General features: G+C 36.8%; 3 protein-coding genes and 1 long non-coding RNA gene across 7 annotated transcripts in view; 1 reads left to right on the top strand and 3 right to left on the bottom strand.

Annotated features, from left to right (window-relative positions):
- Positions 1-1,434: 1,434 nt before the first annotated feature.
- Positions 1,435-2,010, bottom strand: LOC139781444 (uncharacterized). The gene has a single exon (XM_071720303.1). The coding sequence runs from the start codon at positions 2,008-2,010 to the stop codon at positions 1,435-1,437; it is 576 nt and encodes a 191-aa protein (XP_071576404.1).
- Positions 2,011-5,953: 3,943 nt separating this feature from the next.
- LOC139781439 (uncharacterized) lies at positions 5,954-9,042 on the top strand. The gene has a single exon (XM_071720297.1). It carries the CDS (start codon positions 5,956-5,958, stop codon positions 8,434-8,436), a length of 2,481 nt encoding a protein of 826 aa, XP_071576398.1. The 5' UTR covers positions 5,954-5,955; the 3' UTR covers positions 8,437-9,042.
- A 2,752-nt stretch (positions 9,043-11,794) lies between these two features.
- LOC139781440 (bifunctional polynucleotide phosphatase/kinase-like) overlaps positions 11,795-26,621 on the bottom strand; it is a 44,692-nt gene continuing 29,865 nt past the window's right edge. Inside the window, exons 1-5 of one of the 2 annotated variants that reach the window (XM_071720300.1) lie at positions 16,881-17,120; positions 13,967-14,250; positions 13,812-13,873; positions 13,588-13,721; positions 11,795-13,506 (exon numbers count right to left, since the gene is read on the bottom strand). In XM_071720300.1, coding sequence (XP_071576401.1) covers positions 13,718-13,721; positions 13,812-13,873; positions 13,967-14,239 — 339 coding nt within the window. In that variant the 5' untranslated portion in view covers positions 14,240-14,250; positions 16,881-17,120 and the 3' untranslated portion in view covers positions 11,795-13,506; positions 13,588-13,717. Of the gene's footprint in view, positions 13,507-13,587; positions 13,722-13,811; positions 13,874-13,966; positions 14,251-16,880; positions 17,121-26,621 lie in introns of those variants that run through there. The other variant, XM_071720299.1, reaches the window with a different exon arrangement.
- Positions 20,934-25,993, bottom strand: LOC139781448 (uncharacterized). 3 transcript variants are annotated; one of them, XR_011720538.1, is made up of 7 exons: positions 25,433-25,991; positions 25,166-25,304; positions 24,939-25,061; positions 24,453-24,667; positions 24,157-24,360; positions 23,874-24,031; positions 20,934-23,783 (listed from the first exon to the last, which is right to left on the bottom strand). It is a non-coding gene; the product is annotated as an uncharacterized lncRNA (long non-coding RNA). The 3 variants fall into 3 exon arrangements; XR_011720539.1 differs by having other exon boundaries at positions 23,870-24,031; positions 24,939-25,304; positions 25,433-25,993; XR_011720537.1 differs by having other exon boundaries at positions 24,939-25,304.

Raw genomic sequence — 26,621 nt, 5'->3', positions numbered from 1 at the left:
ATTCTCAGGCCTCGGAAAATTCTTGATTGCTTCAATCCTTTCCGGTGGAGGTTGAGTTCCTTTTTCTGAAACTTCGTATCCGAGAAAAAGTATTTTGTCTACTCCAAAAACGCATTTGGCCGGGCTCAGAAGAATGCCATACTCTTCCAGTCTTTTGAACAGCTTGCGTAAATGCTCTTCATGCTCCTTTTCATCTCTGGATGCTATCAAAATGTCGTCAATGTAGACGTAGCAAAAATCGAAATCTTTCAGAATCTCATACATGAAGCGTTGAAAGGTTTGAGCTGCATTTCGAAGGCCGAAAGGCATGAATAAATATTCAAAGAGCCCGAAGGGAGTTGTAATAGCCGTCTTCGGAATATTGTTAGGATGAACAGGGATCTGATTATAAGCCCTTACCAAATCCAGTTTTGAAAAGATTCTTTTTCCGTGCAGGTTTTGCGAAAAATCTTCAATGTGTGGAATCGGGAATTTATCTGGCTCTGTTCGAAAATTTACTCCTCTATAATCCCCGCAAGGTCTCCATGCACCCCCCCTTTTTGGGGACCATATGAAGAGGCGAAGACCAGCTGCTTTTCGAGACTCGAATTATGCCCTCCTGAAGCAGGAGATTGAACTCAGCTTTTGCAGCCTTGAGTTTATCAGGAGCTAATCTTCGCGGTCGGCAAGTTACTGGTGGTCCTGGAGTTGTTTTAATATAGTGCTCTGTTAAATGTTTCGCAACACGAGCACCGGGAGTTGCTCTGATGAGACCTGGGAATTCTGCCAGAATTTTATGGTATTTATTCTCGACGGCTAGTACTTTCAAAGATTCGATTGCTTCTGAGCCAGCTGATCCTTTTGCATGGATTTGTGTTTTGCCATCCAGCAGAATTTTCTTCTGCAAGTCCGGCAGCAAATGATAATGAGCCAGGAAGTCTGCTCCAATGATTGGTTGAGAGACGTTGGCAATCACGAACCTCCAAGGAAATGCACGTCGTAATCCGAACTCTGGCTGTAGAGTGACCCATCCGTATGTTGTAATTGTCGAACCATTTGCTGCGAACAATTCATAATTTGAAGGTTTGACAAGTCCTGCGACCATCGATCTTGGAAATGCGCTCACATCAGACCCAGTGTCTATTAAAAAACGTCTCTTGGTTACCTGGCAAGTTACGAAGAGGCGGCGGGGCTTCTGGGCGGTTTCACTGGCCGCCATCAGTGACTGCCCTGCTCTTTTTCCGATTTGTAGGCACACGGTTGTGTGCATTTCTTGGCCTTGTCGCCCAATCGATTATGATAAAAGCAATTTTTCTCATCATAGTCCTTTCCTTTTGACTGACTTTTGCTTCGGCTACGACTTCGATCTCTTTTCGCATCGAACTTCTTCTTCGATCTTTCTCTTGAGAGTCGAGTCGAGAGCGATTCAACTTGCTTGGTTAAAGCCAAGATCTGCTATTCTAGGGTTGTCTTTTTGGGTCCAGCAGTTGATGTAGCAGCTATTACAGCTTTGCTCGTCATTTCGTGTATACGATCGGCTTGTTCTGCCACATCGTTAAGCGGGTCATCGATTCGGGTTGCAAGGACCATTTGCATTTGTGTTGGGAGCCTTCCAAGCCAGAGAGTTCGTAGCAGTGAATCTGGAACATTGCTTCCGGCAAGAGTTCGAAGATGTCGAAGAAATTGTGACGGCTTCCGGTCTCCAATCTCTTCTAATTCTAGAAGTTGACGCGTTCGCTGCTCTTGTGAGACTGTCAACCTCTGGATCAATGCCCTCTTGACCGCTTCATACTTGTTCTCCTCAGGAGGCTGTGTTATAATATCCTTGATTTCCTTGATTTGTCGGGAATCCAGCTGCGCAATGGCGCAGGAGTACTTCGTTGTATCGGCGGTTATGCCACTGAGGACGAACTGCCCTTCAAGCTGGGCGAACCATAGCTCCGGCTCATCATTCCAGAAAGGCGGTATTCTGACCGACACTCTTCCAACTTGGTTCTCACCATTGATTACAACTCTGCCGTCACCATCCATTTCTGTATCTTAGTGATCACGTCGGGGTCACCAATTTAGACGAAACGTCGTCTGATTGAATAATCGCTAAGATATTTTTTTGTTGTTGTTGTTTTTTTTTAGAACATTTTATTCATTAAACATTTTTAGTCAAACAATTTCAGAACATTACAACATTTTCTTGATAAAATTTCTTGCTTTACAATATTCTTCCTCGTCGTCCTCGTCCTCGTCGTTGTTCTCGTCCTCCTCGTCGTTTAGTCTGCGTCGCTGCTTCCCTCTTATCTGCTCGTAAGAATTCAGAAGATTCCGTCTGCGTTGAGGAATCCTGTTTCTCCTGATGAACCGTCTGAGTCGAGGAATCCGGAAACTCCAGTCGAATCGTCTGCGTCCCTTCAGTGGTCCTTCTGATAGGCGACAACGAAGGCGGAGAGATCAAGGATGGAAGAACCCATGGATTCTTTGGTGAAGATCCTTCTGAGTCCGGCGTCGACGTCCCAATCTCAAAAGGCCGTTTCCTCTTTGGTGTTGTTGATGCCACGGGAGTTGGGCGACTTGCGCCGAGAATTGGCGAAGAGCCGGAAGGGCGGCCGGCGCCGGAAATCGGCGTTAAGCCGAGGGACGAGCGACTAGCGCAGGGAGACGGAGAGCGACTAGCGCTTAGAGACGGCAAGGACTTTTCTATCGAGCGACTAGCGCTAGGAGTCGACGGAGCGACTGAGCGACTTGCGCCGGGAGCAGGGCGCCTTGCGCCGGCTGAAGACGGCTTGAAACCGTGAGCCAGGCGTCCTGCGCCGGTATCCTGGCGACTGGCACCAAGAGGAAGCGACTTAGCGCCTTCCACAGGGCGTCTTGCGCCTCGGGCTGCGGCTGGCGCAACCACCTTCCTCTTGACCGCGAAGATTTGGTCAAGAGGAAGTAGGCGAGTCTTGCGCCTCTTGCAGATCCCTTCCTCGTAGGAACGAGGAGGATCTTTTTTATCAAAAAGACGAGGCGTTTTGACCCTGTATATGTAACGCCAGGACAATTCGCCGAATCGCCGATTTTCCTCGAAATCGGTCGCCTTTATATTTTATCACAGCTGAATTTGAAGTACGAGTTACGACATCCATCTATGGGCGACTTTTTGCAAAACCCGGTTGCTAGGATACACGAAGTCCTGTCAAACAAATCGAAGTAATTGCAATTTGACAGGATGTCTCGATCTTTTTAACCTGTCGCCGCGTCGTACAACGTTCTGTACTTTCCGCGACTTCCTGGTAGCTGACAACGGCTGCCACATATATATACACAATTTCTGTAACTTTTAAAGTAAATATCTCAGAAACGGGTCGGACAATCGATCGCAAATTTAACACAGGTTTTTGGGATATATAAGTGCACAATCTCTGTAAATTTCAGCTTTATCTCTTTATTTTGACATAAGCGACATACATATTTAATTAAGAATATTTCATATTTCAAAAATATTTTTGAAAATATTTGAAAAAAGATTATAAAACCAATAAGAAATAAAAATATTTTTTAAATATTTTGAAACAAGATTATGATACAATAAATATGTAGATTCTAATTAATATTTTAAAAATACATTTCAAATATTTAAGAAAATTTTATCTGGGTGATAAAAAAGAACGTTTTTAAAAATATTTTTAAAAGATTCTCAAAATATTCTTAAAAATGTTACCACAAAAGGTTTTTAAACCATTTTAAAATATTCCTAAAACCATTTTAAAATGTTTCTCGCAATATTTTTATAGAAATATTTAGAAATATTTTTTGAAAACATTTTGTGCTGTATGGGTACGCACACAGTAACAACTATTGTACGACGTGCACTAATACACAGTCACTGGATCCAAAATGGCGGCCGTCGGAAGACCTTATGTAGGGTCGCTACCGACGCGCCATTTACCGACCTTGCTAGGACACACAAGTAAGCACTTGAGATGACAGTTCGCCCAATAACTGGACAGCCGGCTAGTTTTCGGGCAGGCAAGATTATCACGTTACCGATTCATAGCCATGTAAATTTTTATTGAAAAAACAATTTAAATGAGCAATTTTTTATTTTTTATTCATTATAAATATTCTTAAGATTATATAGAAACTTTATTTATGCAGAAATATCTAATATTATTATTATTATCATCTTAACAGGTATCACACATTCCTTAGCCATATCTTAAGGAATCTCTGAAGACTCACGGTGCATTTGACTACGATATTTCAAACAATTTTTTAAATATTTTAAACAAAATGTTTAGTGGCATAATTTTTTATATAAGACACTGCATAACCAAATAACATAAATCAGTAAAAATATTTCTTTTTCTTTATGTATATAGCTTAATAAAAAATAAAATGTCCGTCAATGGCCAGGTAAAGGTCCGTCATTGGTACTTTTACCTTATATAATAAATGTATTTTCTTTTTTTTGTTTTTCTAAAATTCTTAATTCACAAAAGCATAACGGCATATACATACCTTTAAATGACTCATATTTATGTCATTTTTAAAGCATTTTTAAAATTATTATGAACATATTTTATTTTTTAAAACAATATTTCTAAAAGATTTTACAAATATTATTGAATATATTTATTTGCAATCTTTTAAAAATATTTTTGAAAATATTTTTCTCACATGATCTGACGGACATAGAAACATTCTAAAAATATTTTTGTAAATTATTTTAAATTATTTTAATCTTCCTAAAAAATATTTTAAAAATATTTAAAAAACTTTTTGTGCTGTATGGGAAGCGCGCGCTATTTAGCATTAATATTATTACTATTACATTACAGTATTAACCCCTTGATAAACACAATTCTGTTAAAATATGCGATAATAGCCGCTCACGAATTCTAAGCGCATCAAGAGAACCAATCGGCATCGCGAGAAAGTGACAATAATAAACTTCATTATACATATACGAATAGTAGAATTTGTGTATACTAGAGTCCTATATATAGAGAGAAGCGCGATCTGTGCCGCCTTTTCTGATTGGTCGACGGGATCCGCCATGTCGTCCCTAAGCATGAGATTCAAACTGTGGTCTGGCGGGAGATTTGCGGTGTTAAGTGAGCGATATGACAGAATCGGACAGAATAATTCTACAAGAAAAGTGAGTATTAAAGTGTTTCCTACATTTGTGAGAAAACCTGACAAATAACATAAGATTTATTTCTTCTATCCTTTAGTTAATATACTGTATCAAGTGTTTTGCATTAACGTTTGAAATTGAAAAAAATCGATTAGTGGTTAAACGTAATGTTAATTTTCCAAAATATCTTTGCCACTGCAGTTCATGAATATATATATACGTGTCTGAATTCTGCAGATGGTACGTCGTTGTTGTGCCTCAAACTGCAAAAGTCGGGATGGGCAAGGAATCACCCTCTTCTCTATCCCCAAGGAGAAAGACCGAAGAGAAATATTGATCGAAGTTATACGCCGCGTTTTATGAAATCCCAATTGGAACCCACACTCAAAGAGTTCTCTGTGTGAGGTGGGTGGACATTTAAGGATATTAACTATTATCGCCCTTTTTCAGACGTCTTATATGGCTTATGCATTTCTGATGTACAGACTCACTTTGACGGGGACTAGTGGGAGGTGCCAAGGGTGGACGGTTCGCGGAAGTTGCACATCTCGGCTGTCCCAACTTCTTTCTACGAGAACAGTATTCCGAATAAAACCTCCCGCAGACCTTCTAAGCATCAGGCTTCACATTCGGACCACCTCTACTCCTCCACTCCTTTGTGTGACTCTAAGCAGAGGATAGGACGAGGTGACCACCCATATTCTGGTTTCAGACATAAAACTTTCCAAGATATCGGAAATGTCAGTATTGTTGATATGGATGAATCTATGGGTTCCTTAGCTGATCCATCGGATACCACTCCTATGATATGTGGTGACTCTGGTGTAGGTAATGACGAGAGTGCAGCGAGTTGTGGGGATATGTCCCTTACAAATAGCAATGAATGCTGTGATCATACATTGGCTGTGAATAGTGGTGGAAACTCGCCTCCTCCTGCTGCGCCATGTGAAATTGTGGAATCAGAATCTCTTTTTCCTTGTGAGAGTCCGAGTGTGTCTAGCTTTGCAAGCGATGCAAACGTTGGTTGTGATGCTGGAAAGACTCTGAATGGTGTTCATGACAAACCTGATGCTGCAAGTGACATAGAAATGCTGAAAGAGAATATCCGCAGCAAAGAAGAAGCCTTTCAGAAGTTGCAGCAAAAATTGAATCTTCTGCAGGCAGCCAACTCTAAGCTGTATATTAGATACTTGAATATGAAAAAACTTCAAAAGATTGCAAACAGGGATCTCAAAAGATGCCAAGAGAAGAATATAAATAGTCACATTGCTCTTCAGACTAGGTTGCGCAAGGATCAGATAAGGGGTTTAACTGGAAGAAGTACTCGAGGTATAAAGTGGAGCTCAGCATCTGTTCGTGAAGGTTTAATCTATAAGATGAAAATGGGGACTCGTGCATACAGTGACTTTGTTAAAGCTTATCCGATATTCCCATCTATACGCTCCTTGCAAAATGAAGTTAAGAACTGCAGATTTGATAGTGGTATTATAGATGAGGTATTTGACATGATGCAGTGTGAAGTCCCATGTATGCCAGACCCTGACAAGAACTGTATACTAGTTATGGATGAAATTGCAATTAAAGAAGGTGAGGTGTATGATACAAGACTGAAGAAAATAATTGGCAAATGCACTTTTCCTACCCATTCTGGGCTTGCTAGAAAAGCATTAGTGTTCATGCTTGCAGGTTGTTCCCTCCGCTGGAAATTTCCAGTTGCATATTACTTTACACGTAAAGTAGATGAAGAATTGCTTGAGGTGGAAAATGCAACAGGAAAAGCTATGCAATCAATAGTTCTGCAAATTCTGAAGAAGGCAGAAGGTATTGGGCTGAGGGTTTGCTGTGTTATAAGTGATATGGGTTCCGACAATAGAGGTATGTGGAAGGCATTTGGTATAAAGTGTACCAGGAGCGAGGTCAAAGTCAGCATATCACATCCTGAGAGGTCTGGAGATGAGCTGATATTCATGCCTGACCCAGTTCATGCCTTCAAGAATATTGCCACTATGCTGAACGCCAACAATGTTATCTCACTCCCCCTGGACATTGTTAATAGTGAGAATCTTGTAACGGATAAAGTAAACATTGCTCACCTTGATGATTTAATGGACCACGAGAAGAAGTTTGAGCTCAAAATTGCCTTCAGACTGAAAGAAAAGAACCTTCACTGTACCAACAATTTTGTCAAAATGAAGACAAGTACGAGCAGAGCAGTGTTCTGCAGACGGACTGAAGTTGGTCTTACTCTTCTTTCTTTACATAAAGAAGAGGAAACTTACAGGACAACAGCATATTGGGTCGGGTTGGTCAACCGTTGGTTTGATTTAATGACAAACCGTGGAAAGAAGTTGGCCCTTAACTTAAGGAACCATGAGGCATACCAGGCAGCTTTAGATCACATCAGGAGAACTGCATATGTGTTTCAACACATGAAAGTCGGTGAGTTGGGTAGATGGAAGCCCGTCCAAGCTGCTGTTGTGATGGCAAGTACAGCAATACTTCTGCTTCAAGATTACTTCTTACAGAAACGGGGCTACATTTTCCTTTTGACTTGGAGATTTACTCAAGATTGCCTTGAGAATCTCTTCTCGCTTTTGAGATTCCGCCTCCCAACTCCAAATGCCCTGAACTTAAAAGATAATCTTAAGGTTATAACTCTTACTCAACTGTGTCAGCAAATAAAAAATTCTAACTATGACTTTGATTTGTCAGAGGAAGAGGAAGAGCGAGTGAGGAAAGATTTCTTGGCTTTCTCCAAAAAAATGGCTGCTACAAAACTCTCTACCCAGGAAGTCAATGGGCTCATAGAGGTTTCAAGTATTCACGTCCCTCTGCTGTCTGATGAACGCATGCATCTTATTGATGAGTGGGAATGGCCTGTTATATACGATGTGGCTGGCACGGTCATTCACAGCATTAAAAAAATGAATATGACGGTTTGTGATGCATACTTTCAGTCTGTCCCATGGGAGGGTGATGGTTGCCATCCTTATGGTCATGTTGTTGAGCTCCGGAAGTACACTGAAAATGCCCTGTATTCTGTATCTGACGAATTATTCTGTGCTATAATGAAGGCTGAAGTATCATTTAGAGAAACAAGAAATCTCCTCATTAATGTAGAAAATTATGATATAGCCAAATTTATGGCTGAACAACTGCAGTATGTGTGGGAGGGCACCAACATTCCCTCATGCCATGATATCACAAAGAAAATTCTGTATCGATTCTACACTATGCGTTTGGAAATGTGCACTTTGAAGGAGAATGCTGATCGAGCTGCTATAGTTAAAGAGTATTGTTTCAGCAGTAAGACAATGGCCATGCATGTGGCTGTGCAATAAGTTGGCTCCTCTGCCTGCCACACTGCAATAAATAAGTTATTTTTATTTTATAAGTTATTTTTTATTTTATAAGTTATTTTTTATTTTATAAGTTATTTTTATGTATATCTGTATGGCTGAACACATGTTGAACTTTTTTTTTACTTGTTTTTGTGTCTCATTCAAATGTATTTATGTATTTTCTTATAGTTGGATGTTTTTAGTTGAAAGGTATACTTTACTCTAGTACAAAGTTTGATTTCTATTGGCTGTATACTATATATTTATGCTGTGCTAAGTATTATTCTACTGTGATATGTAAGCAATACACTCTATAAATTGACTGAAGAAAAATATTATGATTTTCTCCTGCTCCTTTCCTAAACCAAAAATTCCAGGACTGATTTGCTGATTTAAATAATTACACAGGAGTGTTGACCATAAATTTATTTTACTTCACACATACACTTTACCGTTTTCAAAGTTCGCATTACAATAAAAACAAAAAGACGCAACATTATTAAAAGAAAACACAGCCTATGTAAGCGTTACTCCAATTTCAACGCAGAGCCGCCATAACCTAGCCATAACAAACAGGAGCTACAGGAGGACGAGTTGGGAACAAGATGGCGGGTGTGGTGGGAGTAAAGTTGGCGCTTCTCTTATAATATAGGACTCTAGTGTATACATCTCCTTGGAGCTTGCATGTATACACAAGTATTTTAACAACAGTATTTTAAAAAACTTTTCTACTAATTAATTTGAATAACTTTTGTCTGAAATACTTTTTTTATTTGTTTAATATTTTTCAGATATTCAAGAAATACTTACAAGGAAACCTCGCGAACTCGAAAATTCAGATTTTAATAAAACTTTCCACATATGTAGGAAGAGTAAAAAGATGAATTTAGATATTTTTTGTAGCTGCTCAAAAACGGTTTTAAGGGGTGAAACCACTCCTCATATGTAGAGCGGTTTTTACTTTTCTCGATATATCTCGAAAAATATTTGAGATATCAAAAAATGTTTCTTATAAAAGTTTTATAGCAAAATCTCCTCTATTCAACAACATTAATAATATTTTTTTAAAATAATTTTTTAAACATTTTGATTAAAAATTAGAAAAATTTTTTTTTTTAAATTTTATTAATGTGATTAAATAGAGATGTTTTTACCATAAAACTTTTATTTGAAACATTTTTTGATATCTCGAATACTTTCCGAAATATATCGAGAAAAGCAAAAAGCCGCTCTACATATAAAGGGTGGTTTCACCCTTTAGAACCGTTTTTGGGCAGCAACAAAAAATTTATAAATTTATCTTTTTACTCCCTCTACATATGTGAAAAGTTTTATAATAAGAACACCTATGTATATTTAACCGCAACGAATAATTTTTCCAAAAATTTATTTATTTTTGCATTTCTTATATAAAAAAATATCTGTTGCGTTATTTAATATTATAAAATTGTAAAATAAAGATACTTTTATTCTGAATGTACTTATAATTCTTTAAACAATATTGTAACAATTTTAGCGCCAACTAAAAATTTCTAAATTTATTCACCTGTGTCTGCGTGTGTGCGAGTGTGTGTGTTTTATGAAATATTTCAGTTTCAGGGGTTCTTTTGTCAATTTGATCTACACAATTAAATGGTTAATTTTGTTTCATTTCAATTCGTTGAATTTAATTTGCGATAAATTATTAACTTTATTTATATAAAATATTGATTTTTCTTTGTCATTTATTTGGTTTTGTTTTTATTTTGTATACAGAAGTTAAGATTATTTCGCTTGATAGAACGTGTTTTTCCATTTCTTAACTTACGAAAGATTATTATCAAAAATTGCACATAATTATCGTAAGTAAACAAAATATAAATAGTAGTTATACGAGTGAAGGATGTGACGGACCTGCAAATGTTTTCATCGCAGCATCGAAATCAGGCAAACTGACTACACAACACTTTCAATCGTTGGGTCTTCCGAATGAAGATGAAAGCAGACGGTACTGTAGATAAAGCAAAAGCACGCCTAGTTGTCAGAGGCTGTTCGCAGAAGTCGGGCGTGGATTATGATTAGCTATTTTCACCAGTAGCTCGATATGACACGGTACGGACGGTACTTAGTGAGTTGCTGCAACTCAACAGTTGAAAATACGTCAATTCGACATTAGAACTGCGTTCCTGTACGGTGAAGTCAAAGAAGAACTGTATACTCTACTGAAAAAATTTTATTGAGATCACAATTGAAAACTCCATAAATAATGGAATGAGAACTGTTATGAGAAATCAAATATGATTATTGCAAAATTCCTCATAATAATTCTCATTAAATTTCTCACTAAAAAAGTTTAGTTTAAAAATTTTAGTTTTTTAAAGTGAGGGAAAAGATGAAATCTAAAAAATAGAGCATAAATTAATTGCATATATTTATTAAAATATATTTTTTAAATATTTTTGGCGGAACAATTTCAATTTTTGTTCTTTGGTCCATTAGTAGTACTTACACCTTGTATATATTTTTCAATTTCAACATAAAACATAATCGCAATATAGCATGATTAATGTTAATGCTATACATATGTCCTCTTCTAAAAAGGAGATGTGAAGTTTATTGTTGTCGCTTTTCCGCGATGCCGATTGGTTCTCTTGCTGCGCTTACTTCATTTACAGCTGTCATTGTATATTTTGACAGTTGTGTGTATCAAGGAATTAATAGTGTAATATAGTAATAGCATAATGCTAAAGCAAAATAGCGCGCGCGAAGCGCGCGTCTGTAGTGTCTAGTATATTAAAAATAAAAATGTAATGTGTCTGAAGTTGTTAATAATAGGTAAAACGTTTGACACACACACACACACACACACACACACACACACACGCATGCGCCTTTTTCTTCTTTTTTTCTTTATGCCCCGTATGGATTTCTGGTTCCACATGCGCCTTAGGGTAGCCGAAAAGAGAACAAGAGAAAAGTATCTTCGCGAACAATGGAGCTAGTCTCATGACGATGAGTCAAGTACAAGAGCGAGATCGCAATGACCGATATGCAAGTGGATTAACCTAGTCGCGAAACGTTCACCCGTTATACTGTTGAAGAACCGACCGCATAACATTCCGTCTTTTTCTAATCCCGCTGTGAATCGATTTTCCAGCTAACGTATATCTTATGTCTTCGCAAAGCGTAACTTTTAAATCCTTTAGGGGGATCAATCACTTCAAGACGACACATTTTTTTTAGAGCGATTGAAGAGAAAGACAGAGAGCTTGTAAATGTCGCGAATAACGTCTTGGACGAGTATAGTAGCGTATACGTACGTCAAGTCGGGAGGCGAATAGAAGTTAAACAATGGAGAAAAAAAAGACAGACCAAGATATGCGAGTTAATTCAGTTATGATATATTTTTATATATTTTACAGAAGGCGTATAAAAGATGTAAGAGGACTTGCGGTAAAAATTGATGCAAGTCTTAATAACTTCAAGGATTAAACTGACGAATATACAAAACCTACTAAATGTACTCAAAGTAAATGAAGTGTTGTACAAAATTTGAATAGAGTCAAAGATTGCGGTCAGCTACATATTATATACACGAAAATGAATTACGAATGATTATTACGTAACGATGTTCATTGCGCCATATTATCGCTATATTTTCGCTTTGTTAAAAAATTATAATAAATTATAATAAATTGAGTTAATCGCAGCGCGCGACAAAGTTATGTACGTGAGCACTGTGAGCGATTTAATGATTGTAACCTTACTTGTATACATTTCCGAGAAAAATATTTCTATATTATGTTTAAAAACAATATTAAATATTAACATTTCATAACTGCCAAACGTTTCCAGTTGAGTGCAATTGCACGAGTTACGAATCATTTATAGTATAGACTATTATAGACTCTTTTTGTCAGTTAACTAGTTTCTGCTGCATTGAAATCTTGCATAGAAAAAAATGTATTAGCATATCGCGCAAGAATCATCGATATCTAAGTAAACAATTAATTAAATATATACAGTAGGGAAGACCGGGGCTAACTCGGCACAATTTTTTCAAAGGCAATTTTCAACAATTAATTAAAATTTTCAAGCAAATTTAATGGTACACATTTAAAGAACGTTTCTTCCGGTACAAAATTGCTTAAGGAAATTTTGCTGTACGTCGCTTAGTTTTGCCAGAAAGCTCGATGAAAGAGTAGACCATTTTCGAGAGATCAGAAAAATTACTTTTCACTATCAAAAACGCTTATGTCGCGTTAAAAATTACACTATAACTCAGAATGTTACCAAATTCCGTTGATAATACTGGCACATAAAGACGCATTTACAGTAGGAAAGGCAAGTTTCTACGATAGATTTAAATTGGCAAAAAGCCTAGTGTCAAGTTTGCCCCGTTGTCGGCTTAGCCCCGGTCTCCCCTATATATGCGTACATCTGGATTAATCCGAAAGCTTAGTCTCCATCTTTTGAAACATAAAATAATTTTATGCCACAACAGTGAAGTGCGGAATATTAAATAAAATGCGCCATTTAACAATAACTTCTAAGGTAACAAGTTTAATCTACGGTGACCTAAATTTAAACGTGAAAAGAAATTAAATTATTTCAATGAGTTCTCGAATCGTCCCCAATCAGAAATAGATATAAGTCATGTAGAAACGAATTTCCTAATTCGTCTGAGTTATTCGATACAATGTTCTAGTTTAAATGTGACACTACTTTGTAAAATGTTAAGTTTTATTGTTTTCTCTACTCTACGATCAATATAGCAATCTTTATAAATTTCTTTCTTTCTAAATAAAAATGTTCTACACAATCGGAAAACTATTTTACAACATGAGTAAAGAACGAAGTCAAAAAGCGAAATAATCAATTTTGACGCGATTAAAGGGGATCATCAATGGCGATTGTATTAAACTCTAGTCCATACTGACTAAGAATCGCGGATTATGCGTGAAAATTGTAGAGTTTCTTGACAACTCTTATGTACAGATGGATTCAAGTGTTTCTGGCTTCATCCATCTGGTCCCATGCTACTTGTTCAGCATGTCCGTTCATTACCAGTTCTTCAGTAAGGGAAATTAGCTTTAAAAAAATCAATTAATTTCAATTAATTTGCGCATCTGCAAAGAGATTCTCGAAGATTAAATAATAATAACTACTTACCTCATAATTTTGTATCATAAAATAAATATTTGCATAAATATTAGTTTAAATGCGACCTTCAATCTGAGTTTGGGCAGCAACTCCCTTTGAGGAACAATTTTGTACCACATTGTAAGCTTCTGTCGACCATTTACCTGCAAAGGAGTAACATCAAAGTATAATTACATACATATCCAAAGACAAATAATTTTGAGTAGAGATATATATATCTAAAATCTACTTACACGTAGGAGTTGATAATAATCTCGTTGATTGGAATGTGGCTTGGATCAGTCAACTCGCGAAACTGTAATATAATAATAAATCGATTAGAATTTTCGGATACATCACTTCATACGATTCTTTCACACGATGACGGTTAATGTTAATTTCCGATTACCTTATTATTATGTTTCGCGTGTTCTATACTTGTCGTCATGACGAAACATCTGACCGAGACATTGCGCTTCTTGGCTACCTCAATGTATCTCTTTCTCGAAGCTGGATCGGGATTGGTATTGTCTATACCTATACTTTTTCTTTGATTCAAGTATTGTTGGACTGCGGCAATGCACTTCTGCCAGCTGCCTAAGGTGTCTCTGTTGACGTATCCGTATTCCTTCAGATAATTCTTTGCAAAATGCGATTTTCCGGAGTCTGGACTGCCGACCATAAGTGTACCACCTGTTAATGGATGTCTATAAGCACGAGGAAAGAGCGGGCCTCTGTTCACATTTGACGTTCACGATGATATTCGTGTTATGCACGATGCTTCTGTCGAAATCGAGGAATCACATGCCGGAAAAGTTTTACTTAGGTATTTATCATTAAAAGAATACTTTGTATAATTCTCTTTTATGTTATTTTTTTATTTTTTCTCATTAGATCATGGTACAAGAGGAACGAGCACATTTTTCCAGCGAGTAGATGGGAACCTTTTGATCCAACGAAAAGTTACGACAAGTATACAGTGTCGGATAAAAATAGGAAGAAAGATAAAATCTGATAAACTTAGATTCAACGAATTGTCCAAATTCGTTTAAAGGATTCAGATTCAAAGGATTGTAAATATTATAACCAGATAAATAACTTTGTTTCATTGTACAATTGATTCATTATACAACAGATTGTAATATATTACAATATCTATATATATAAGTCACGTCCGTCTGTTTGTCTGTATGTATGTACGCGAACTACTCATTCGTTAGTGGACCAAATTTTTACCACAGGTACATGAAATAGGGGTAGAATTTCCCGGGGATGAAAATGTCGTGGTTAATTTTTCATTACCGATTTTCTGGAAATCGATTTTTTTAATTTTTTTAATTTTTCGGGAAATAATCTACCGAATTCGGGAAATAATCGACCAAATTTCAAAGAATTATATATGAAACAGGGGTAGAATTTCCCGGGGAGTGCCATAAAGTGTATAGTTTTTCGCTACCGATTTTCTGGAAACCGATTTTTGTAATTTTTCCAATTTTTTGGGAAATTGACCGAATCACATTCGTTAGTGGACCGAATTTTTACTAAAAATATATGAAGTAGGGGTAGAATTTTCCGGGGAGTGCGTATATATATAAAAATGAATGTATGTATGTATGTATGTATGTATGTATGTCCTTTATACACTCTTGAACTATTCGACCGAATTTTTACCAAAAGTATATGAAATAGGGGTAGAATTTTCTGGGGAGTGTTATAGAGTGTATAGTTTTTCGTTACCGATTTCCTGGAAACCGGTTTTTTTAATTTTTCTAATTTTTTGAGAAATAATTGACCGAATCTCAAAGAATTATAGATCAAATTTTTACCAAAAGTATATGAAATAGGGGTAGAATTTTCCGGGGAGTGCCACTATGTGTATAGTTTTTTGTTACCGATTTTCTGGAAACCGGTTTTTATAATTTTTCCAATTTTTTGGGAAATAATTGATTGAATTTCAAAGAATTATACATGAAGTAGGAGTAGAGGGAGGGAGAGAGAGAGAGAGAGAGAGAGAGAGAGAGAGAGAGAGAGAGAGGAGAGGGAGAGAGAGAGAGAGAGAGGGAGGGAGAGAGAGAGAGAGAGAGAGAGAGAGAGAGAGAGAGAGAGAGAGAGAGAGAGAGAGAGAGAGAGAGAGAGAGAGAGAGAGAGAGAGAGAGAGAGAGAGAGAGAGAGAGAGAGAGAGAGAGAGAGAGAGAGAGAGAGAGAGAGAGAGAGAGAGAGAGAGAGAGAGAGAGGAGAGAGAGAGAGAGAGAGAGAGAGAGAGAGAGAGAGGAGAGAGAGAGAGAGAGGAGAGAGGAGAGAGAGAGGAGAGGGAGAGAGAGAGAGGGAGAGGGAGAGGGAGAGAGAGGGAGAGGAGAGAGAGAGGGAGAGAGAGAGAGAGAGAGAGAGGAGAGAGAGAGAGAGGAGAGAGAGGGAGAGAAGAGAGAGAGAGAGAGAGAGAGAGAGAGAGAGAGAGAGAGAGAGAGAGAGAGAGAGGAGAGAGAGAGAGAGAGAGACTATTTGCGTGTTTTATTACATATGTCCTCCGGGGCGAAGCCCGGGTAACCAGCTAGTATATACATATATTACAATATATATACAATGTAGCTACTATATATATACATATATATATATATATATATATATATATATATAATATATATATATATATATATATATTGTAGCTACATTGTATATTTAAGGACTGTGATTTTAATTTATTCAGTTATGTGATAATATTTAATTCATTTACTCGATTATGTAGCTCTACTAAATTACAGTCCTTTGAATCTGAATCCTTTAAACGAAATTGGACAATTCGTTGAATCTAAGTTTATCAGATTTTATCTTTCTTCCTATTTTTATCCGACACTGTATACTTGTCAAAACTTTTCGTTGGATCAAAAAGTTCCCATCTACTCGCTGGAAAAATGTGTTTGTTCCTCTCGTACCATGATCTAATGAGAAATAACATAAAAGAGAATTATACAAAGTAGGGGAGACCGGGGCCTAACCGTCGCCGGGGTTGAACCGTCAAATCAAATATCTCGGAACCTGTATATTGTGCGAACTCGCTATTAACATTGTAAACGCTGCTTATGGTACCCATGTGACCAACGGAGTTTTGGCAGGTTATCTGCCGTGTTATGATTTTTACGAGGGCAAACGTGTTTTTGGAAGGTGAAAGTGAAATTTTCTGCGCGTGGAAATTTTGTAATATCTGCAATAATATTTGCTCTCCAAATCTCAAAGTACGTGATTATAAAGAGTAATGCATGCTGAACACGAATCCAGTGTAGTTTTTTCATTATCGTTGATGTCTAATATTTCGTGGGCGATCAAACCTGAAACTTGTGCTTGGGGCTTATCCGTCAGTAAGCACCCGGGGTTTATCCGTCAGTCTCGTTACTGTGGCGCGCCGGGCGCACGACTTCGGCTCACGGCGATTTCAGGTTAGGTTTCCCTCAAGCGTGATTCTGTCTTCCCTTGCACGTGCGTCAGTTTGTATAGGAGGGAAATGGTACGCACGTATCGTCGCAAAACGGGTGTTTTGGCCGACCGAAAAGATGGCGGACCGTTGTTTTCGAGATCGCTCGCGCTCACGGCACGTCGGCGAGGTACGGCGAGGCACGGCACGGCTCTGAGATCCCGTGATTTCCGCGCGAGAGTTGACATGCCGCGCGCGTGGTAGATCGTCCCGACTCCCGGCCGCGGTAAATCGTCGTTGTTGGTCGTTGTGTCAGTGACAGTCGCGCGTGCGACCGCATCGTCCAGCGTTCGCCGCATCGTCTCGGCGTCATTGTCGCCGCCGTTGTAGTGGTGGTGGTGTCGGTGGTGGTCATCGTCGTCGTCGTGGTGGTGGTGGTCGTGGCCGTCGTCGTCGTCGTCGTTGCTCCGTACAAAGCGACGTAAATCACAGAATCCCTGGGTCCTGACGGAGCGATTCCGACGACGTGTCGTCGTCGGCGCGTCGAGGAATCGGCGCGAGGACGCCGTCGATTCCCGTCGACAAGGAGCAACTCAAGAAGGCAGTTCTTGCGGTGAGAAAAGATAAAATAAAAAAAAATGCCACACAAACAGAACCGCAGCCTTCGACGAGCAGTGGGCGTAAATCGAAATCAGTACAAAATTACCTTTTTCAAAAAAAGGTAAAAAAAGGGCGCCAAGTACACGCGTGGTTGTTACCTCGGAAAAAAACCAAGTGGTAGTATCATTAATTTTATCTCACAAAATTGTCTCACACAAATTGTCTCACAAAATTGTCTGACAAAAATTGTCTCACAAAATTATTAAATTACAAAATTGTTACTTTATTCAATCCAAGTGATATCTATCTTAACAAAATTATTAAAAACAGAAGTCGTTTTTGTTCGACCCAACTGGCCTAATAATTATTGTAATATATTTAAACTCACAACGTTTCGAAAAATTATCTCACAAAATTGTCTCACAAAAATTGTCTCACAAAATTATTAAATTACAAAATTGTTACTTTATTCAATCCAAGTGATATCTATCTCGAAAAAACCTAAATAACAAGTAGTATCTATTTAAAAAAAAATATGTGAAATCTTTTAATACTGCGCCAATTACAAAGAGAGAATATATATATATATATATATATATATATATATATACCTTATGACAAAATTATTATTATATCACGAAATTGCGTTACCAAACTCAATCCAAGTGATATATATATTTCAAAAAAATATATAAAATCTTTAAATTACGCCAACTACAAAGAGAATGTATATATTGCTTTGAAAAATAATTGTAGTGCAACTACTCTTAAAAAATAAAACAAAATTGTGTTACCTAACTCAACCCAAGTGGTATGTATCTTTGTATTCCTGAGGATCTTTCTATCAACCCAAGTGGTAGTAGTTTTAATTCTCCTTGATAAAATTATAATATTACAAAGAATCATTTAATCATTTTAATCACAAAGAATTAAAGAGGTAACATTATAAAATAAAAATATTTAATTAAAATAAAATAAAAAAATTTTTCTTGTAAAAAACTTGGCGCTGCTTTTTTAAGGTTAAACCAGACAAACTTGCATAGGTGCATAAGCATATGCATAAAGAGATAGATTGGTCTATTTCCTTTTGCACATATATCTGAACCAATCAATTTCTTACGCTTATGTTTATGCGCGATGCAAATTTGTCTGGATAGACTTTAAAAAAGCAGCGCCAAGTTTTTTACAAGAAAAATTTTTTTATTTTATTTTAATTAAATATTTTTATTTTATAATGTTACCTCTTTAATTCTTTGTGATTAAAATGATTAAATGATTCTTTGTAATATTATAATTTTATCAAGGAGAATTAAAACTACTACCACTTGGGTTGATAGAAAGATCCTCAGGAATACAAAGATACATACCACTTGGGTTGAGTTAGGTAACACAATTTTGTTTTATTTTTTAAGAGTAGTTGCACTACAATTATTTTTCAAAGCAATATATACATTCTCTTTGTAGTTGGCGTAATTTAAAGATTTTATATATTTTTTTGAAATATATATATCACTTGGATTGAGTTTGGTAACGCAATTTCGTGATATAATAATAATTTTGTCATAAGGTATATATATATATATATATATATATATATATATATTCTCTCTTTGTAATTGGCGCAGTATTAAAAGATTTCACATATTTTTTTTAAATAGATACTACTTGTTATTTAGGTTTTTCGAGATAGATATCACTTGGATTGAATAAAGTAACAATTTTGTAATTTAATAATTTGTGAGACAATTTTTGTGAGACAATTTTGTGAGATAATTTTTCGAAACGTTGTGAGTTTAAATATATTACAATAATTATTAGGCCAGTTGGGTCGAACAAAACGACTTCTGTTTTTAATAATTTTGTTAAGATAGATATCACTTGGATTGAATAAAGTAACAATTTTGTAATTTAATAATTTTGTGAGACAATTTTGTCAGACAATTTTGTGAGACAATTTGTGTGAGACAATTTTGTGAGATAAAATTAATGATACTACCACTTGGTTTTTTTCCGAGGTAACAACCACGCGTGTACTTGGCGCCCTTTTTTTACCTTTTTTGAAAAAGGTAATTTTGTACTGATATCATGCATTTTGTAGTGTTACGCATCCTCTTCTAACTAGTCTTATAAAGAATATATCTTACAAACAGTATGTACAGATTGTAAAGCTAAAGGTGTTACAGACTATTATTTCTAAGAAAATAGATTTTTTTAAATAACATGTAGACATGATACAAATAAAACAAATTTATTCTTTATGTTTTTTTGTACTTTTAAGTACTCTGCATTTAAAAATAATTTACATTATTTTCATCCATTTGTATCATGTCTATTTGTTATTTTAAAAAATTTGGCAATTATACCGTTCAATAAAGCAAAGTTTCAGCTTTAAGAATCTGTTTTTTGAATTGCAATACGATGATTTTTAAGGAAGTTATGAGCAATCAAAGTCAAAATGCTCATTTCTTATTCAATCCACGATAAAAACTTTCAAAAGTAGAGATTTCAAGCTTTAAAATCCTTTTTTTAAATTTAAATTTTATTCGTTTTTAACAAAGTTACAGCTGCTTGAATTTTGCCTATTTTTAAAGATAAATTTAGTGTTCTTTTAAATACCTGACACATTGAAGATAATGAAAGTGCTTCTAGCATGCTCGGATTTTAGATTTCGAATATGCAACAAATCAATATGTAAGTATTTCTTCAGAAAAATGCATCAACATTGGTTAGCGCTTAAACGTTAAATTTTCTTTTCCTGCGTTAAAAACTAAAGCTACGATTTATTTAAAACATTATTGGTGCAATAACTAGGTAAAACATCAATTTAAACATACATGTGTAGTTTAGACAGGATATAAATCCAGGTCAGAATTACAAATTTCTTGAATGTACCAGCATTTAATTATACAGTAAATAATAAATTTATTTACAGTTACAATAGATTATACATATTAAATAAAACTTGATTTGGTAAGTATGAAGTAAATAACAATATAATAGTTTTATTAAATGTTTATTTAGCAATTATGTTTTCATGTATGTATAAGAAACGTAGCATATTCACATATTCACTTTGTATGTGTGTGTTCATATGTGTATGGTCAGAGGTACGAATATATAATACTGACGGGTTATATTACTGCTTAAAAATACGGCTTAAAAATAATTATGTTACTGTCTCGGTCTTCTGCCTCGTCTACCCCAATGGTAGTTAGCTGACGACATCTTTCTTCTTGTCGTCGTATCCCCGCGGCTCTGCCTCTTAGGTCTTCGAACTGTAAATATGCTCATGTACCATAGCGTTTGGTCCAAAGCGTTTGGTCTGCACTATGCGATCGTGTTCTTCTCTATTATTGACAATGCGATCAAGTGCGATTTTTTGCGCATTTTTATTACAGACGTTCTTCATTACATTAACATAACAAAGTCTATACTTTCAAGGTACATGATGATCGTTTTAAAATGGTGTCTACCTGTGAGATCTTTAAGGATTATGCGCAGTGTTCAAGCTCCCGCACGGAGCACATTAAGCTAAATTAGTCTTCGTTATTTATTTTTATCTTGCAAATTGTCTTTATTTGTTCTCTCTCTCGCGAGCTTACCGATTATTAATATCGAGTCGCCGCAAGCGCTTGGACACTTCGATAAGATTAAAGCGATCACAGACAGAGGCATTCCGGTAAACGAAACGCCGCGAACACCCCAATAGATACAGAGGCTAATACTTCTTTTCTTTTTTTTAAGGATTTCTAATGATATCCCCTGGTGGAAATCTTCTCATGGGTAGGCAAAAAAGTCCCAATTCTCCCCATGAGTATCTTCCCTTTTTTGCCTACTTATGAGAAGATTTCCACCAGAGTAATGAAAGATCAATGTGTAATATTGTTTATCGCTGTAGTTTATTTTAATGTGTCTGTTTTGTAATTAATATCTTTATAATGCGTAATTACAAAATAAATTGATAGTGAAGTTACTAATTAAAATATAAAGAATTATAATTTTGCCTACCCTTTTTGCCTACCCATGAGAAGATTTCCACCAGGGTCCGTACCGCACGTAGGGCGTTCCCGTCGTTGCAAAACCGTTTCACGACTCGGAGGCTGCAAATGTAGCGAGTCGAGTTTGTAACGCAAGCTCCGTGTCCCAATTCGTTCTAGATGCGCTCCTCTCTACCTTATGTAATACATTACTCGCGTAAAGTATCGCGCAATTGTAATTGTACGTTATAATATGTAGTACAAATAGAGAATATACCGCGCGCGCGTGATGTAAAATTGTAAGAGTAGACCTAAAAGGTAGTAAAATCGTAAAACGTAAATATCGTAGAAAAGTTTCGCGAAAAAGCAAAGGCTCGTTCCAAAACAATAGCGGAAGGCTTATGAAATAGAATAAGAAAGCATTTATACTTCTAGTAGACCGTCGTGTTATAGTTCTGAAGGCACTGTTCAAAAGTTTATTACATTTCTTGGAATAACGGGTCTTCGCAAAACACCTCTTCGAATGGTGCGACAAGGAGAGTCGTTATAAACATCGACATGACCATTGCACACGCCTCCTTCGGTCTATATCACAAAATTCAAAATAGAGTAGTCTCAACTTGACAGCCTGTGCCACAATGTCAATGCCATATTTGTCGGGTCTGTGATCGCTTAGGAATTATCGTGAGCTAGCAAAAATCGATGGTCAGAATTCAGGCTTATGATACGCAATGGCCGGTGCATTTCCATTAATTATGTCATATCAATATCGTATCATTATATTACACAAACGCTTATTAATTTAGAGGCACATTGCTAAGGGTCTCGGTTTTTTTTCTTTTCAAGTTGCTCCCTACATTAATGAACTTATGACAATTAGCTAATTACGATTATTGAATACGTCAGCGATTTGGCATATATGTATATATATATATATATATAGAAGAGAGAAGTGTGTGTGACGAACGAACGGTGGATATCTTTCTTGAAAAGAACATTAATGTGTGTCAAGGTAGTTTAAAGACAATATTTGAGCTCGGAATTTCTTAAAATTAAGCGTAAAAAATGCCATGTGCATAAAAATAATAAGACAACTCTCTACAGATGCTATAACGATCCCGCTATCGGATTTCCTTACCTAAGCAGGAAAACTTTGGCTACTGCTACACGCTATTTGTACTTCGGCGAAAAAGAGCCGAATTTACGATTCTTGCTAAGAACACCGATTGCGCATTTAGAAGAAAAAAGAACGGTACGCAGCACACACAGTACCTAAACCAGCAACAGATCATTTATATGTTCAGGAAGACCTTAACAGTACTATATATGCTCACGCTTTAATAAATCTGAATTCTACGCACAACGATTGTAATGTCAGAGAAGCATTTACTGTACTCAGAGAGTGTACTTTTTGCCGGAATGTTTAAACGTGATATTTCTTTTCTTTTCTTTTCTTTTTATATTCACACACAGCACTGGACTATTTGCGTTATTCGCGCTCATAAATTATTTAAAAGCTCTTAGTCTTTTGAACATTAAAGTCCAGAATGCTGCTCTGAGATATGAATGCTCTACAGAATGTACATAGTAGACAGCAAAAGCGTCTATACCACAGGATGTTCACATTTGCTCTGATGCAAAATATCGTTTTCTTTTTTTTTTCTCGAGCTACAAAAATCAGGCTGATGCAATGGCAGATACTATGTAGATATATAAAAGTTAGCTTTACAACATGTAATTAACTTTACAACATGTAAAACCTGATAAAGTTCTTAAAAAATCTAAAGAACATTCCCTGAATAAGATCAATCACACGACAATTCAGTCCTCTCTAAGTATCGTACTTTGATCGTAGAACGCATCAAATAATTTCTTTTAAGGGAATCAAAATTTTCTAAAGTAATATGTATATAATCAATGATATATTCTCATGAATGTGTGGGTCCGTCATGGTACCAGCCTGGATCCGGCCAATCAAATCATGTGATTCCGTAGAGTCTAGACACAGACATTTCTCTTCCGCATTCGTACAGATGAGCCACTTAAGATAGATCACAAAAAGTACGGAGTGGGCATTAGAGGTGGGATTACTCTCTCGGAATCAGGCACTGCCTGGAACAGCACTGGTGATCTCTGATCCACTGTCGTGAACTGCATGATACTAGCTATGTTACCACATCAATAACAATAATTTGGGACCGACCACACTGTGACGAGTTTGTCATTAAACATGTACCTATAACCTGCATGATAAAAATATGCGTCATCAATACATACTTCCGAGATATTTAAAAAAATCTGCGACAGAAATATTTGAGCAAAGACATACCTACCTGAACTAATTGGTGCGCCCTACAGATGAGTTTAAGATCATTCACTTCCATGAACATGTAAGTCACTTTGCTGCCAAACAGCCAGCCTGCACCACGCGGACTTACTGTCCATGTTTCTACATCTTCTGGATCGGACCAGACCAAATCACAGAAAGCACCTGTAATATGGCAATTAAGCAACGATATTTTATTATTATTGTACAATAACAGTAAATATCCAGTCATGTAACTTTTAATTATTATGTAACTTTTGCAATGACATATCACTTTATACAATTAATACCTTTGTGTGGAATCTCTTGATTTCTTTCAATCGTTCTAATTTGATCTAGTGTTCTAATAGCTGGAGACAATCCACCGTGTACACAAAGAACCTGTTCATCAATTAACTAAAACAGAATTTTATTCGAGCGTAATCAAAAGTGGAGTTATACCCTACAACAGTACTTCCACGCATTAGCATTGCCGTACTTGTTTTGGCATTCATCTAGAACAGAAAATGAAGAAACCAATGAAATCAAAGCTTTATTATACACAAATAAAAAAAGCCCAGAAAAGAAAGTATCGTTGCGCACTTACCGTAAAATCCAAATAAACGTGCGTGATTTGTCTAGTTTCGTGATTACCGCGTAGTAACGTTATCCTGTCGGATCCTGTCGGACCATTTAGCTTTAAGTGTGAGCAGACGAGTAAACGTTTCTAAGCTAGCCCCGATCGACAAAATCTCCCAGGAATATGTAATTTGTATCTGGCACGGGGCCACCGTTACGAAACAGTTCCTCTAAATCATAGAACTGTAACAGCACAAAAACATGAACAATCTGATGTATATTAATATCACGATTGTGTACAAATAACTATACAGCTACAGAATATTAAAATCGAAAAGTTGTGAGGCAATAGATAGATAATGGAAGACTAATATTGTTCCGACGCTAATTCGGAAGATTAAAATCCGCTAAAACTTTACGTCGATCCCGTAGCGGTGAGCAAGGATGCTCCGACTTTGAGGTTAGTACAACATTCATCGCACGATACTGTTATAATTGCAAATCGGAAACGTACCTCGAGTCCAGCTCTTCTGCGATCAACGAAGTCGGGATCGAACGTGTCAGTCGTCACTTTCTGCCAAGCGTAGAGAACCTTCTTTTCCGGCAGCGGTGGTAACACGATGTAGGGATACGAAATCTCCAGATAAGCACGAAGCAATTCAAATTCAGTATATCGCCGGCACGATTACGGTGTTACTACCGTTTCGCGTACGCGCGTATGCGCGCGTTGTCGCACCTTACCTCGCGACAGCGTGCGGCTCGTGCAAACGTTAACGTGCGGCCGCAATCGCGCCTCGTGTGAACAGGCTCCTTGATCTCAGTATCAGCTCCCTGCTCCCTGCCGTCAACTCCTTGATTGATTGATCTCAGTATCAGTTCCCTGCCGTCAATATATAATAATATAGTATAGGTTAACCTGTATGTAAACACTCGCGTAAACGTAGTAAACAGTAAAATAAGTAACAGTAATATATAGAATAGGAGATAATTACATAATAAAACAATTACCTTGAATTAATCGTCGCGTCGCGTAAAGAGTCACGGTCGGTCTCGCTCCGCGCGTACTACCGTGTCTCTCGACGAGATAGGTTAACTGATGAACTGACTGACAGCGCGCTAAACGCACTGTCTGCACTGTACTGCACTGCGCTGCGATATAATTGATGAACTGACTGACAGCGCGCTAAACGCACTGTCTGCACTGCACTGCACTGCGCTGCGATACTAACGCCGTTAGCCGCCAGTGTCGAAAAAGTGAAAGTGACATTTTTCTGTTATATATATGTTATATTGAGATGAGAGCGGTCGACGTAGAAGAAAGTATCTTAAAATAAAATTTTCAACATTTGGACTTTGCGTCGCAATATCTCCGCTCGTAGGGCACGTAGCGGAATATTATAACAGAAACCCCCCCCTAATTCGACCCCAAGCTATCGATCAAGCCTACTTAGAACTTGATCCGTTTACTCGTTATCGAGATCTCAACATCTCGTATACTCGCAACCCGTCGCGTCGCGTAAAAGAGTCACGGTCGGTCTCGCTCCGCGTATACTTGGCGCGAGACACTGCCGTGTCTCTTGATATTACATTGAATGTAGCTGTTAAGATATGCTCATTTATACAGTTTTCATAACCGTAGTTCTTACGATACGTGACATTCGGTTACAATACCCTCGTATATGGTTGCCTCAACCAAAGGATTATTGCTATCTCTCTTATGTGGTCTGCAGCACAAATATTATGGTTGAGAGATCCATAAGATATAGCTGCACTGAATCTCTGATTGAGAGTTTAATTCCATTGCGCGCGCAAAAGAATTTCTGCATAGAATAAAATGGATTTGATAAGGATTTGATAAGGATGTTTTAACTTTATAAATATACTTTTTTCATAAATATATTTACGAACACAAAATTTCGTAATGAGCCGACACTGGTTTCTGACATTCACCCGACATTAAGAAATATTATATCATATATCCAATTCAAAATTTTATTACTCTTTTTAAACTTAATTTGTTTCTTAAGATGATTTTGAAAAATTATATATTTGCGCTGATTATGACATATGTAGACTATATATAACACTTACATTAAATTAAGAAGTAGTCTACCACGTAAGGCAGTTGGCTCACGATCCAGAGGTCCCGAGTTCGAATCCCACCAAGGTAAATGTATTTTTTCAAATACGAGAAAAT

Source organism: Temnothorax nylanderi, unplaced genomic scaffold (genome assembly GCF_030848795.1).
Source record: "Temnothorax nylanderi isolate EJ_2023f unplaced genomic scaffold, tnyl_v1.0 TNYL_tig0338_pilon, whole genome shotgun sequence".
In the NCBI taxonomy this organism is placed as follows: domain Eukaryota; kingdom Metazoa; phylum Arthropoda; class Insecta; order Hymenoptera; family Formicidae; genus Temnothorax; species Temnothorax nylanderi.
The sequence above is the reverse complement of the archived record's forward strand: the minus strand, read 5'-3'. Positions and strand labels throughout refer to the sequence as shown.